The 13,952-nt window shown below is 54.7% G+C and overlaps 1 protein-coding gene across 10 annotated transcripts in view; it reads right to left on the bottom strand.

The window, feature by feature from the left end:
* Nucleotides 1–13,952, bottom strand: part of ARAP1 (ArfGAP with RhoGAP domain, ankyrin repeat and PH domain 1) — a 227,884-nt gene that overhangs the window by 27,071 nt on the left and 186,861 nt on the right. For all 10 annotated transcript variants that reach the window (XM_075125781.1, XM_048838572.2, XM_048838582.2 and 7 more), the window contains 8 exons: nt 10,419–10,521; nt 8,993–9,188; nt 8,208–8,247; nt 7,441–7,604; nt 6,411–6,623; nt 4,275–4,380; nt 1,875–2,022; nt 910–996 (listed from right to left, as the gene is read on the bottom strand). In XM_075125781.1, the coding sequence (XP_074981882.1) occupies nt 910–996; nt 1,875–2,022; nt 4,275–4,380; nt 6,411–6,623; nt 7,441–7,604; nt 8,208–8,247; nt 8,993–9,188; nt 10,419–10,521 (1,057 nt within the window). The remainder of the gene's footprint in view (nt 1–909; nt 997–1,874; nt 2,023–4,274; nt 4,381–6,410; nt 6,624–7,440; nt 7,605–8,207; nt 8,248–8,992; nt 9,189–10,418; nt 10,522–13,952) is intronic.

Below are 13,952 nucleotides of genomic sequence, written 5' to 3'. Positions count from 1 at the left end.
AGAAAGGGGCTTTTACCAGCAGGTTCCCGTTTACTGCAGGGCACTGACACTGGTGAGTGTGAATCCCTTCCCGGCCTGGCCTGCCACACCCCAGAGTTAATCTGGGTGCAGAGATCCCCCTCAGTGCCCTATGTTATTCACTGAATAACCCGCCAGCACAGGGTGGCTGGCCCGTTAAGGGGAGAAGGGTCCCAAGCCCTACCTGTGACACACTTAACTCCACAGGTGGGCAAAAGGAAGGTCACGTGATCGGCGGGTCATGTGATTTAATCAGGCCACTGCTCAGCAGGCAGCTGACCCCGTTTCCCACCAAGCAATTCAGCACAGCAATGAGTTTCGCCGTGGTCCCACCAGAATAGACAGTGCCTGCCTGAGCACCCCCGCTGGTCAGCAGCAGCAGCAACCGGTGCCGTGAGAAGCCACCAGCAGGAAAAAGGAGCGTTTCCAGCTGGCTTTGTGGCGGCACAGCGGTGGTCTATCCGGGGATGCTGAGGACAGACCCAGGGGCTGCTGAATGGGAGGGGGAAATAGCTGAAAACGTTTCTTCCAAAGGGCAACAGGGAGTGGAGTATGCTAGCTGGGACCTAACAAGCTGCCTCCTTCTACCGCCTAGGATTCTGGGGGCGATAGAAAAAGGGGATTTGCTCTTGGGAACGTGAACGGGCAGCCGCAGCGCAACCAGTGCCGTGAAACCGGCTGTGTCAGAACGGGAAGCAGCCTCTACAGTCAGACCATGAAAGCGGAGAGCAACCCTCCCGGGTTAGCTGCTGGAGGAGACTAACTGTGTCTGCCTGGCCCCTTCGGAGTTCCTGAGATCTTAGTTTCCCAGAGGATCTCCGCAGAGACCGGAGTGAGTGTGTGCAGGTGAGATCTGCCCCTCCTTCACCAGCGGGCGGACGGGCCGGCTACCTGGGTTCCACTAGACGAGCCGGCTATCCGCATCTTGATGATGGCCGTGATCTCATCCTGCTGTTTCCTCATCTCTTGTTTGTCCACCTGCCGAGGGGAGAGAAGGCCAGAGCCATCGAACCCTCCACAGCCCAGCAGCAGAAACGCCAGATGGACAACTTCATGCGGGGCCCAGCTCTGGGGGGGACACAGGCCTCCTCCATCAGTTCCTGGCCCCCTGCCCGTCACTGAGCTGTGCTGGTTTGGAGTCACCCACCTGCCCAGCTCCACCGACCAAGGAAAGGCACTCAAGCGCCTCCGCCAAATGGTGTTGAACTCCTAATAGGCCTTCCCGTGCTTCTCCCCACCCGCTCCGATGTGGAGTGGCTAGCCCATGCCATCACGGCTTCGCTGCTATTGTTACTCATGCCAGCTCAGGTACGTCTGTACGTGCTGCATTCACACCTCCTGACTGCAGTGCAGCCGGACCCACTGTGTCGTCAGTGTCTCTCCTGGATCTGTGAGACGCGATCCCTCCCTCCACTTGCCTCCAAGCAAACTGGACTTCTCCAGCATGGGTCAGACACAGCCATCCTCCCCTCATGGATCCCCCAAATCCAGCCAGTCCTGTCCAAAGTCACCCTTCTCCCAATGGCCGGGCTTTATCTGCAGAGGGTGCTTTATAGGATCTGGTGGCTAGTGCATTGTATGCCCAGAGCCAGGTGCTGAGCGGCGGGTGGAAAGAGAGGCTGGAGATCAGAAAGATGACAAAGGAAAAATCATCCTCGTGGAGGAAGCCCCCAGGGTAAAACAATGGGTGTGAAGGTGCCATAATAACAGTAATCATGCCGAGCTCTTAACGTCCATGGATCTCAAAGCACTTCACAAAGGAGGTTAGTATCATCTGTAAGATGGGGAAACTGAGGCACAGGGAGGGGAAGTAGCTTGCCCAAGGTAGTAGAGCAGGCCTTCTGAATGCTACGTACGCTAAATATGACCACGTAGTGGCTGATGAGATCCTCCACCACGCGCCCCGCCTTGTAGTCCTTCCCGTCCGTCTGGAAGAGCGTCGGCCCGAAGACGATAGCCAGGTTGTGTGTGTTCATCTGATTCATGTCGGAGAAGTACTGGACCCTGCGGAAAGCCAGCACATTAAGGACAGCTCCTCCCGGAGCTCCGGCTGCCTCCCTCTGCCTGGCACAGAGCGAAAGAGGAGTAATGCTCCCATCTCCTTGTACCTTGTCCCCGCCCTGCCCCAATCGTCCTCTCAGATCTCACCATGACAGTCAGGGTTTCCGTTTCTGGGGGGACACTCCATGGGTTGCTGTGTGTAGTGTTCTAGGCCCAGATCCTACTAGGTACTGATCTCAGTGGGAGCCAGGCACCTAAATACCTTATAAGGTCTGGGCCCAGGCTCGGCTCTCTAGTGGTGGGGACCCTCTCAGCCACAAACACCTTGCTCCACCTCTGACCTGAGGCAAACCCCCAGCCGTTGGGTGAATGGCTCAGGGACGCTGTCGGGTCAAAGGAGCCAGCTGCTGCTCACAAGGGATGGGGTTTGGAGCGGGTAGAAAGAAGTTCCTCGCTCCCCAGCTTGTCTAAGGGAAGGAGCTGTCCTGCCTGACAGATCTAGACAGAGGTAGCCAATGGTTTTAGTTTATTATCCATGTATTGTGTGATGTTATGATTAATCAACATCTTCGATCATATATATTCATTGTATGTTAATTAGAGTTCATTTGTAGGATTAAAGAAGTATAAGAGTGATCAGTATTTAGAGGAACCATGTACTAGACATTAGTCAGACAAACCGAAACGCAAAAACCTGTCAGCTGAGGCCTGCAAGAGACAAGAAATGCTGACGTGAGTCAATGACGGAGAAATAAGCCGAAACAGGATGGGAAAAGAGGTACCTGCTGGTAATATTGTGAAAGCTTAGCCGGAAGATTAAATTTAAATGATAAAATGCTGTAACAGCAAATATGGTCTCCAACATGTGTCTTAACCACACAATAAAGGCGGTTCGTCAATGTTAACGAGAACCTGCCCAGCCTATAGGGGTCCCTTGTGTATCTAGGGGACACAGACCAGTAAGAAAGAGAGGGTTGGCACTTCCAGGTACATGCGCTGAGTGTAGCTATGGACGGAGTCACAGTATAAAAGAGGGTGCCCAGAGCAGGGAAATTGAGCTTCCCCATGGAAAACCTCCAGCAGGAATCATAGAATCATAGAATATCAGGGTTGGAAGGGACCCCAGAAGGTCATCTAGTCCAACCCCCTGCTCGAAGCAGGACCAATTCCCAGTTAAATCATCCCAGCCAGGGCTTTGTCAAGCCTGACCTTAAAAACCTCTAAGGAAGGAGATTCTACCACCTCCCTAGGTAACGCATTCCAGTGTTTCACCACCCTCTTAGTGAAAAAGTTTTTCCTAATATCCAATCTAAACCTCCCCCATATCCAATCTAAACCTCCCCGCCCAGGAACCATGCCCGCCTTGATAATCAGTCCATGAGAGGGCCAACAGACTCTAACCCCATCGAGGAGAATGTGAGCATGTCTGGAGTTTGTTAGTCTCTAAGGTACCACAAGTCCTCCTTTTCTTTTTGTCTATAGTTACTTATTTTTAGTAAGTTTAAACACTGTGACATGTATAACTTTGTTGGTAACTTTAATAAAACTGCTAAAAGATCAATGTTCTTGTGATTGTCTGTGTCACTTGCCTATGGTTTCATGGGTTCCTATGGGCTCTAGATCGAGAACAGAGATAACGTTGCTGAACGTGAGACTGTAGCTGCCAGAGCAGAACCCACTGTGGTATAATTACCATTCAATAAAACAAAAAGCTACATAGACATGGCCGGTGGGACCCATTAGCCATAAAAGGTGCCTGGCTCTTTGAAGAGGAGGCAGAAGAACCTGTCCCAGGAACTCTCAGAAAGACAAACACTGCTCTGCTGATCCTGAGTCTGGCCTTCATCCTAACAACACGGTGCACTTCTGGAGCCTCCTTTATATGAGGGTCTCACAACCCCCCTGTGCGGAAGTTCACTACTAACATGCTTGGGGTCACACAGGACGTTGGTGGCAGAGCAGGGGATTAAGCCCAGGTCTCCTGAATCCCTGGCTTTAGCCCCTTCCCCTCCACAGCCTGTTAGAGAGAGAACGGCCCTTATCTCGCTGCATCACAAACCAGCAGGTAAACCCAGCGCCTCTTTCCTTAGCAGGGAGCCCTGGTGAGTGACGCTCCGGCTGGGTGGACCCAGGCCTTGCATGCTCAGCTGGCAGGACGGGGCACACAGCTCCGGCACCCGCTGGAGAGCACTGGCCTTGGCCAGGCCCAGAGTGGAGCTGTGCAGCTGGGCTTGGCCGTGCCGTGCCCCACTTACCGGTACAGGTGGTTGATCAGCGCTTTGACTGTGGCTCTGTTCACCACGGGGAGGATGCTCAGGAGCCGGCGGTACTGGCTGATCTTCTCCTCCTCATCTTCAATCGCTGGCAGGGAAGGAAGCGGAGCACAGGGTGAGCAGAGCCGCTCGGCGGCAGAGCAGGTGGGCTTGGGGGAGGAGGCTACCAGCCAAATGCTGCCAGATTGGCCACTAGGCTTCCCTACTGGTGGTTGTCCATGGTACAAACAGAGCTGGACTCTCACTGGACCCTCCTCTGCTTGCCTAACCCCCGTCCATCTGTTTCCCAGACCGCCCCTCACCTGCCCCATCCCCTGCAGGGAGGAGGTGGTGCGGCACACAGAGGATTGCTGCCTGCGGGGGTGGACTTGGGCAGAGGGGGTGGCCCCACTTGGGAAGAAGCACCGGGCTCCCAGGGGACGACCAGGGGCCACGTGGTGGAGACACTGGGGGGAGACTCTCTGGGAGCCACCCAGCCTTCCTGGGTCCTGGAGGGATTCAGGTCTCGTGATTTGCTTCTAGCCTCTGGCCAGCTTCACTGTGCAAACCTGACGGCCCTGCCTCCGCCAATGACCTGTTCATGGGCGTGGGTGGAGGACGGCCCAGGCAGGCAGGGGCGTGGGAAGGGAACGACATGGCTGAGCTCCCCGCTCAGATCTCAGCCAGTTGGCAGCTGGATTCACCCATCCCAGGTGCTGGTGCTGCTTGGCAGCTCCAGGTGTAAAGGGTGAATGGCCCGGCGTCCTTTCTGCTGTGCTGGACAAGCCAAAGCATCACCTCGTCCCTCTGACCTGCCGCGGACCCATCAAGAGGAGAAACACGCCCCACCCCAGCGAGGCTGGGGATCTGGGACCCGCCTGCGTCTCGGGCCAGCCGGGCTCCCCCATCTCCCCTCAGCCCTGCCCCACAGGCAGGCTTGGATCTTCCCACGGCAGAGGGACCCGGTTCCTGTGCCCCGTTCTCCACTCAGTCAGGGCAGGCTCCAGATCTCGCTTCCTGTGGTTCAGGGCCCTGTCTGCGCCTAGCCACTTCTAACTCCCGCATCCAGAGGCCTCAACCCGCCCATAGTTCTCTGAACAAAACATCTGCAGCCCAGATGCTGTTTCCCAGCCTGACGGTGCGGCGGAGGAGCCAGCAGGTGGCGCTAGCCCGCCGCGGCTCAGCTGTGGGTCTAACCCAGCTGGCCAGCCCGAGCCAGGAAAGAAGTGTTGTTCTCAGGCACTCTCAGACTAGAGCTCAGGGAGCAGGCTGTGGCATCCTGCCGTGCAGTGCTGGAGCGAGACAGGCAGAGGGGCTGGCTGAGACGTCCGCTACCGACTTGAGATCACTAAGCTCCAGGGACGGGGCTAATTCAACCGTAGCAGAAATGCCTAATCCTGCAATAATCAGTCCTAATATGAATCCCGTAGGGAGCCGGCTGGTGTGTACACGTCACACTGCCCTTTACTGGATGACATCGGAATTGCTGGACTGCGCGTCGCAGGCTCGGACAGCTTACAGCTCACGGAGATTAGCTGAGCTCTAGGAGCAGGAGGCTGGGAGTTCTGTCCCCGTGACACTCTAAGAGGACGTGGTGGGCAGCCCAGTGATGGCGCCGGAGTCCCAGAGGAGTGAGAGTTTGGGACAGGGTTTTGTCCTTCTCTGGCACCTTCCCGCCGTGGAGCTCAAAGCGTTTTACAAACAGCAGTTAAGTTTCACACACTCCAGTGTGGGAGAAGTAAATAGTATAACTCCCATTTCACAGATGGGGAAACTGAGGCACAGGGCGGGACAGTCACTTGGCCAAGGTCACCCAGCAGGCATGTGGCAGCGCTGGGATTGGAACCAGCAGCCCTGACTTCCAATCTCTTGATCTAACCCCACCCCAGATTAGTCTCCCCTCTCGGGACACATGTTCCTCTCTAAAGCAGGGCCTATTAATGACTTGGACACCCCATTATCCTCCCATGGCAGGGCAGCCAGCTACCAATGCTCTCCCTGCCACACTGTCCCCTTGTGTCAGACTCATAGATTTATGGACTGTAAGGCCAGAAGGGACCCCTGGGTCACCCAGCCTCAGCTCCTGTCGTTACATCTGCATTCAAGGCTCTGCCAGGAGAGGACAGCAGCACCCCCTACCTGCTGCCTTCAGCCAGTCCTGGCAGAACTCTTTGGTGAAGAGCCCATCCCCGAGGTCTCGGAAGAACCTCTTCAGCGTGTTGGAGACGTCGTCCACCTGGTGCTCCCCTTCCTTGAGCCGGACCCTGCGCGCGTCCTTCCGGAGCATCTCCAGCAGGCTGGTGGTCTTGGAGTTCTGGCCGCTCTTCCTGTAGATCCCCTCCGAGGTCAGCCCTGGAGCAGGAGAGGTCACTCGAGGTCAGCGATGCAAAGAGCCTCATGTGAAGAGCAACAAGCTCTGGTGCAGCATGTCCCACAGGGAGTCACAGCCCGCCCACCCTCCCACTGGCCTGGCATAAGAAGCCAAGCGGAGCTCTGCAAGGCCTGCAAGCTCACTGAAGCCACTCCTCAAACCTTGACCAGCCACAGAAGTAGCCTTCCTACCCCCTCACCAGGCCGGGTGAAGGTAGCATGCTAATGCAATGGATGAATCCGACAGTAGGTCAAGGAGAGAAGACAGCTGGTCATATACCCGCCTGCACTTCCCTTGTCCTCCTGGGGCTGGGTGTGCAATAGTTTGCACCACTGAATTGTCACTACGGTTCCACTATAGACTCAGACTCATAGACATTAAGGCCACAAGGGACCATGATGATCATCCAGTCTGACCTCCTGCACATCGCAGGCCACAGAACCTCACCCACCCGCTCCTGGAATAGACCCCGAACCTCTGGGTGAGTCACGGACAACCTCAAATGATGGTTTAAAGACTTTGAGTTACAGAGAATCCACCATTTACACTAGTTTAACCCTGCAAGTGACCCATGCCCCACACTGCAGAGGAAGGCGAAAACCCCCAGCCTTCACCAGCATGGAAGGGCTGGGTTAGGGAGGTGATGGGTAACGGTGCTGGCCAATAGCCAATCCAGCACCAAACCATCTCTTGAGCTAGGGGTTTGCCTCTGGAAGCAGGGGTGCCCCCAGCACGCAAACGAGGGGGAGAGGGCCTGCTGCATGCCCACAGACAGGGAACTCTTGGGTGTGGACATACCGCACTGCGTGATGTAATCGATGCATCTGTCTACGATGACGGGGATGTCCAACTCCGTGAGCTGCTGTTCGGACAACGTGTCACCGGAGCTCCCCGCAGCCTTCTGGATGGCAGCCACCCAGCCCAAGAAATCCAGCTTCCTCTCCCCTTGGATGTACAGCGTCCTGGGGAGACAAACACAGCCCCACGGCCCCTTAGCTGGGAAACAACAACCGGGAGTAAGCTTTGCTGGAGAGTCCGTCAGCTGATGCGTCTAGGCTGCCCTCTAAAATGAATTCCACGCAGGTGGAAGGTACTGGGTGAACAGCCCTGGGCAGCCACGTCTTCACGCTACCCACCCCCACACCCCTGCCCACCGCGACGCGTCTCAGCCTGGACCTGCCCATCTCCCAGGAGAGACAGCAACCTCTGCGCCCTCCGCTGGCAGCGTGAAGCAGGGCAGGGCCTCGGTGTCAGACGTGGCCATGCCGAGGTGAACACCTGCCCCCGCAGAAGCGGACGGAGGCCAATCAGATGTTTCACACGAGTCATGGGGCATATAGCGGGGGGAAGTTGCTTCCTGCTAAGATGGCCTGATTTGCCCAAGGGACCTAGGGAAGTCCCCATCTCATTACCCATCCACCTCTGGTCCCGCTGGCTATTTTTAGTCCCTTTCGGCTTTCTATTCAAACCCCGCCACTTTTAAGACCCTGCAGGATCTAACGATCCCGAAGGATCTCTCCCTGGGTTCTGCCCTGCACTACACGAAGTGGAAACAGGCTTTTTACCTTCTTCTCTCCACCAGAACCAGACTGTCCCCTTGGATGGCTGTGAAAAGAAAAGCGGAGATGCAGTGAGATCACACCAGTGCAGGAAGCTCACCTTCCCCATCCTCCGGCTGGACGGCAGTAGAAGCTCGGTTCTGTTGGTGAAAGACCTGCCATCCAAAGCACCAGCTGCCAACAGAGGCCCAGCAGCGGTGCTGCGGGGAGCTAGGGCCCTGAGAGAGGTGCCATTAACAGACTTCTCTCCAGGTGGCACTAGCCTCCCTGAGCTGGCACTGAACCAAGCCCCAGATTTGGGTTGGGGAACATTGTGCCATGGGAGATATGCAGCTGAAAGATTTCGGGGCACCTTTTGCAGAAGAGGTATTAACCCCTCCGTCCTGGACAACCGCCTTCCTGCCTTTAGATCTAGCAGAGGAGTACTCTCCCTCACTGCTCCACTTAGGAATGTAATTGTGGAGCCTTACTAGCAGAGAACAGTTGGCACGTTCCTCCCCAGAGCCGGCTGCATTTCAGCACTGAGGGAGTGATCCTGGCCCATAACGTGCTCCGAGATCCTCCAGGCTCAGAGGTGCTGTCTAACTGGATTGTTCTGTACGAACGCCAGTGGCCTGTCGGACTCACGGTACTGGGTTTTAAGGTGGCGAGGGGAAAGGACGGAGCAAGCCATGGGGTGGGTGGGGATGACACCTGTCAGGCCCAGGGACTAGACCGCTCTCTATGGAGAAGCAAGACAAGGGGCCCGGGAGGAGGGACAGCATGGAAGCAGGAAGGGGTGCGGTGCATACAGAGCTCCTGCAGCTTCTTCAGGTGCAGCGCCTCCTCCTTGTCACTGTCCTCGAAGAAGGCGTAGAGGGTGGACTGGGTGAGGGCGAACCAGCCCTCCTTGGCCCGCTCCAGGTTCAGGCCGCCCTTGTACTGCAGCCGCCCGATCCGCTCAAAGTCGTGGCTCAGCAGCTCGTCCGCTCGGGGGTGGACGAAGGACTGAGTCGTGGCAGCAGCAAGGGAGGGAGAAGAGAGGAGAGAAACCGTGAGCCCTTGTGCGTCAACACAGCTACCCAGCCATGAACGGCACGAGGAGCCGGATGCAGACACACCGGGGAGCTGCAACTCTTGGGGGGGGTGCACAAACAGCGGGAGGGGAAAGCTGGCGTTAGCCGCCTTTGTGCCACCTGGATTCTGGGCCGGCCGAGAACTGGAGCAGCACCTGGCATAAATTAGAGCAGCCTCAGGGGCTGCTGTAACTGAGAGCAACTTCCCCAGGGCGGCCTGGGGGCTGTGGCCCCAGAATCTCTGGAGAGGCGTGTGCTCTGGAGAGGCCCTACCCCGGCACACCCCTAAACTGTGGCCCTCCGTGGTGGGGAATTCTCCTCGCTGGGCCCCTCGGCTCCCCATGTCCCAGTGAGAGGGCGCGAATCTCTCCTGCAGTGGGGTGGGGGGTTACACTGACTGGGACTCACTGGCCGCCCTTGCTCACAGCCCCTGAATCTGGTTCCCCAGGCCTCCAGGGGACTAAGCTCTCAATGTGCTTCCAAATTTGGCCCTAGTCAACCAGCCCCGCACAGGGCCCTGGAGTGATATGAAGGGACAGGACCATGCAGCGAGGACAACGTCCCAGTCCTGAGACTCGCTCCCCATGCCCAGCTACCTGCTGGAGTGCCGTGTGCAGGGCCTCCACTTGGGAACTGCCCCGGAGACAGAGGTGAAAGTAAGCCGGTCTGGTCCAGTGTACTGGCAAGAGCCAGTACACAGCTGACCGTACCAGCAGGGGGCAGCTTCCCCAGGTGGGCAATTTAAAAGGGCCCTGGGCTTCCAGCAGCGGCCGGAGCCCCGGGCCCTTTAAATTGCCGCCAAAGCCCCGCAGCTCTGGTCACTGCCGCAGCTACCTCTACCATGGGGCTCCAGCAGCGACTGAAAGGGCCCGGGGCTCCCGGCCACTGCTACCGAAGCTGGACCTCTGGGCCCTTTAATTCACCGCTGGAGCCCCGGCGTAGCGGAAGCAATTTAAAGGGCCTGGGGATTTAAAGGTCCCGCCCCTTCCACCTGAGGCCCCACCCCTTCTGCCCGAAGGACCCCGCCCCGGCCCTGCGTACGGGTAAGTCCCTTACGTCACTTTCACCCCTGCCTGGAGACCATGCTCCATTCAAATCCAGGCCGGGACTCAACCCCTAGCAAATTCCCTCCACCACCTCTCAGCACTGGGGTGCCCCTTACCTTGGCTATGGACTTGACCCACTTCCGAATGGCCTCCAGCTTATCCAGCCCAAAGAGGTACAGTCTCTCTGATTCGATGTAGACCTCAAATGTGCTCTCAAACCTGCGTGAGCGAGAAAGCGAGAATAGAGGAAGGAAGGAGACACTTACACTGAGGATTTCATTTAACCTCGAGCCCTTTCTGGTCCCATCTCCACCTTTACTCCAAACCAGCCCCCACTGCTCTGCAGTCCCCAGTTTCCTTCGTCACAACAAGGGCTTCACTGCAAAAGCAGCTCTGAGAGTCCCAGGCAGCCGCTGGGAAGCTACAGGAGGAGGAGGCTGGTATAGAAACATCCAAACCACAGGACCGGGTAGCAATGGGGGAGTTTAACCACCCAGCCCTCGGTTGGGAAAGTAATACGGCAATACACAAAATCTCCTGTAAGTTCTTGGAATGTGTCCGGGACAACATTTTGTTCCAGACAGCAGAGGAAGTAACGGGGGGGGGGGGGGATAGGGGGCAGCCATTTTGGTCTTGACTCTGACCAATAGGGATGGGGATTATAGATTTCATGATTCTCAGGAAAGGAAGGAGTGAGAGCATCACAATAAGGACAATGGATTTCAAACAAGGGAGACTTTAATAAATGTAGAGAACTGGTGAGGTCCCCTGGGAAGAACATCTAAGGGGAAAAGGAGTCCAGGAGAGCTGGCAGTTCCTCAAGGAAACAAAATTAAAGGTACAATGGCCAACTATTCCGACGCAAAGGAAAGACAAGAAGAATAGTGAGAGGCCAACACGGCTCCATCGGGAGCTCTTTAAGGACCTGAAAATCAAAAAGGAATCCTACAAAAAGTGGAAACCTGGTCACATTGCGAAGGAGGAGGACAAAGAACAGCCCAAGTGTGCAGGGACAAAATCAGAAAAGCTACAGCACTAAAGGAGTTAGACCTGGCAAGGACATAAACAGCAATACGAAGCGGTTCTTTAAATACATTAGGAGGAAGAGGAAGAAAAGTGCAGGTCCTCTGCTTAGTGGGGAAGCAGAGCTAATAACTAATGACAAAAAGATGGCGGTTTAATGCATATTTTGGTTCAGCTTTCACTAATAAGGTTAATGGTGACCAGATACTCAACACAATCAATACTGACAACCGGGGGGAAGGAACACAAGCCAAAATAGGGAAAGAACAGGCTATAGAATATTTAGAGACATTAGATGTAGTCAAGTCAGGAGCGCCTGATGAAATTCATGCTGGGGTAGGTAAGGAACTAGCTAAAGCAATCTCGGAATCATTAGCAATTATCTTTGAGGACTCCTGGAGGATGGGAGTCGTCCCAGAAGACTGGGGAGGGGTAAACATAACACCTATCTTTAAAAAGGAGAACAAGGAAGACCCGGGGACTTACAAACCACTCAGCCTAACTTCAATATCTGGAAAGACACGGGAACAAATTATTAAACAATCCATGTATAAGCACCTGGAGGCTAACGGGGTTCTAAGGAATAGAGCGCAAGGCTTTGTCAAGAACAAATCATGCCAAACCAATTTAATTTCCTTCTTTGATCGGATACTGACCTAGTGGATAAGGAGGAAGCAGTAAATAAGATACACCTTGATTTTATGACAGGTTTCAGAGTAGCAGCCGTGTTAGTCTGTATCCGCAAAAAGAATAGGAGGACTTGTGGCACCTTAGAGCTAACAAATTTATTAGAGCATAAGCATCCGATGAAGTGAGCTGTAGCTGCATCCGATGAAGTGGGTTCTAGCCCACGAAAGCTTATGCTCTAATAAATTTGTTAGTCTCTAAGGTACCGCAAGTCCTCCTTTTCTTTTTACATTGATTTTAGTAAGGCTTTTGGCACAGATCCACATGACATGTTCATAAACAAACGAGGGAAATGTGATCCAGATGAAATTACTATAAGGTGGGTGCACAACTGGTTGAAAGACCGTCGTCAAAGAGTCGCTATCAATGTTTGGCTATCAAGCTGGGAGGGTGTCTCCAGTGGGGTCCCGCAGGGGTCAGCCCCGGGTCCAGTGCAATTTAATGTGTTTATTAATGACATGGATAATGGAGTGGAGGGGAAGCTTGTAAAATTTGCATATGATACCAAGCTGGGAGGGGTTGCCAGCACTTGGGAGGACAGGCTTAAAAATTCCAAAGGATCTTGACGAATAGGAGAATTGGCCTGAAATCAACAAGACGAAATTCAATCCAAACAAGTGCAAAGTACTTCACTGAAGAAGGAAAAATCAAATGACTTACCACAAAGTGGAGAATAAGTGGCTCGGTGGTCCCATGGCTGAAAAGGACTTGGGGGTTAGAGTGGGTCACACACTGAACAGGAGTCGTCAATGTGATGCAGCCACAAAAAAGGCTAATATGGTTCTGGGGTGTATCAACAGACGTGTGTACAAGACATAGGAGGTAATTGTCCCTCTCTACCAGCTGGAGAACTGTATCCAGTTCTGGGTGCCAGGCTTTAGGAAGGATGGGGACAAACTGGAAAGAGTCCAGAGGAGAGCAACAGAAATGATCAAAGGTTACAAAACCTGACTTGTGAGGAAACGTTGAAAAAACCTGGGCAAGTTTAGTCTTGAGAAAAGAAGACCAAGGGGAGACCTGAGAAGTCTTCAGCTACATTAAGGGCTGTTCTAAAGAAGGAGATGAAGAATTGTTCTCCAGATCCACTGAAGGTAGGGCAAGATGCAATGGGCTTAATCTGCAGTATGAGAGGTTTAGGATACATATTAGGAAAAACTTTCTAACTCTCAGGGCAGTGAAGCTCTGGAGCAGGCTTCCAAGAGAAGTTGTGGAATCCCCCTCACTGGAGGTTTTAAGACCAGGCTGGACAAACCCCTGTCAGGGCTGGTCTAGGTTCACTTGGTCCTGCCTCAGTGCAGGGGGCTGCACTTGACGACCTCTCGAGGTCCCTTCCAGACGACACTTGGATGATTCTATAGAACTGCCTCACCGGCTCCAGGGCCGCTGTGAGTGACTCCATTCCACGGAGCGCTCACAAGGGGCCTCGCCAGGCTACGGGACCGAGCTCAAGAACCACACTGACTTCAGGGATGCTGCTCCTGATTTACACCAGTATGAGGAGAGAATCAGGCAACTGCCTTGTAAGCCACGCCCAGGGATGGGCTTGCACACTGCCAGCTGACAGCCTGGAAGACACTCTCACTGCTACGGGTATGAACAGTTACCAGAAGGCTCTGCTTTCACCCTGGGAGGTAGCGTTGCTACTTTCACATCCAGGGACAGGTGGTTCGATTCCCTGGAGGGGACAAATTCCTCAGGGACTGGAAAGACCCTTCTGAGACCCAAGGCAAGGTAGATTTAATGCGGCTGCGAGGAATTCCTGTCGCGATGCAGTCAACTCACGCAGCAAATGATTCCCGCGAAGATAGGTAGGTCTGAGTCCCGTTCTACTAACGGGGAAACTCAGACAAAGGTTTAAGTAACCTGTCCGAAGCACGTCACCGGCAGAGCCACGATCAGACACTGGGAGTTCTGAACTCACGCTCGCTCACTTGTTACGC

This window comes from Caretta caretta, chromosome 1 (assembly GCF_965140235.1).
Source record: "Caretta caretta isolate rCarCar2 chromosome 1, rCarCar1.hap1, whole genome shotgun sequence".
Lineage (NCBI taxonomy): Eukaryota > Metazoa > Chordata > Testudines > Cheloniidae > Caretta > Caretta caretta.
This window is presented reverse-complemented; position numbering and strand designations above follow the sequence as displayed.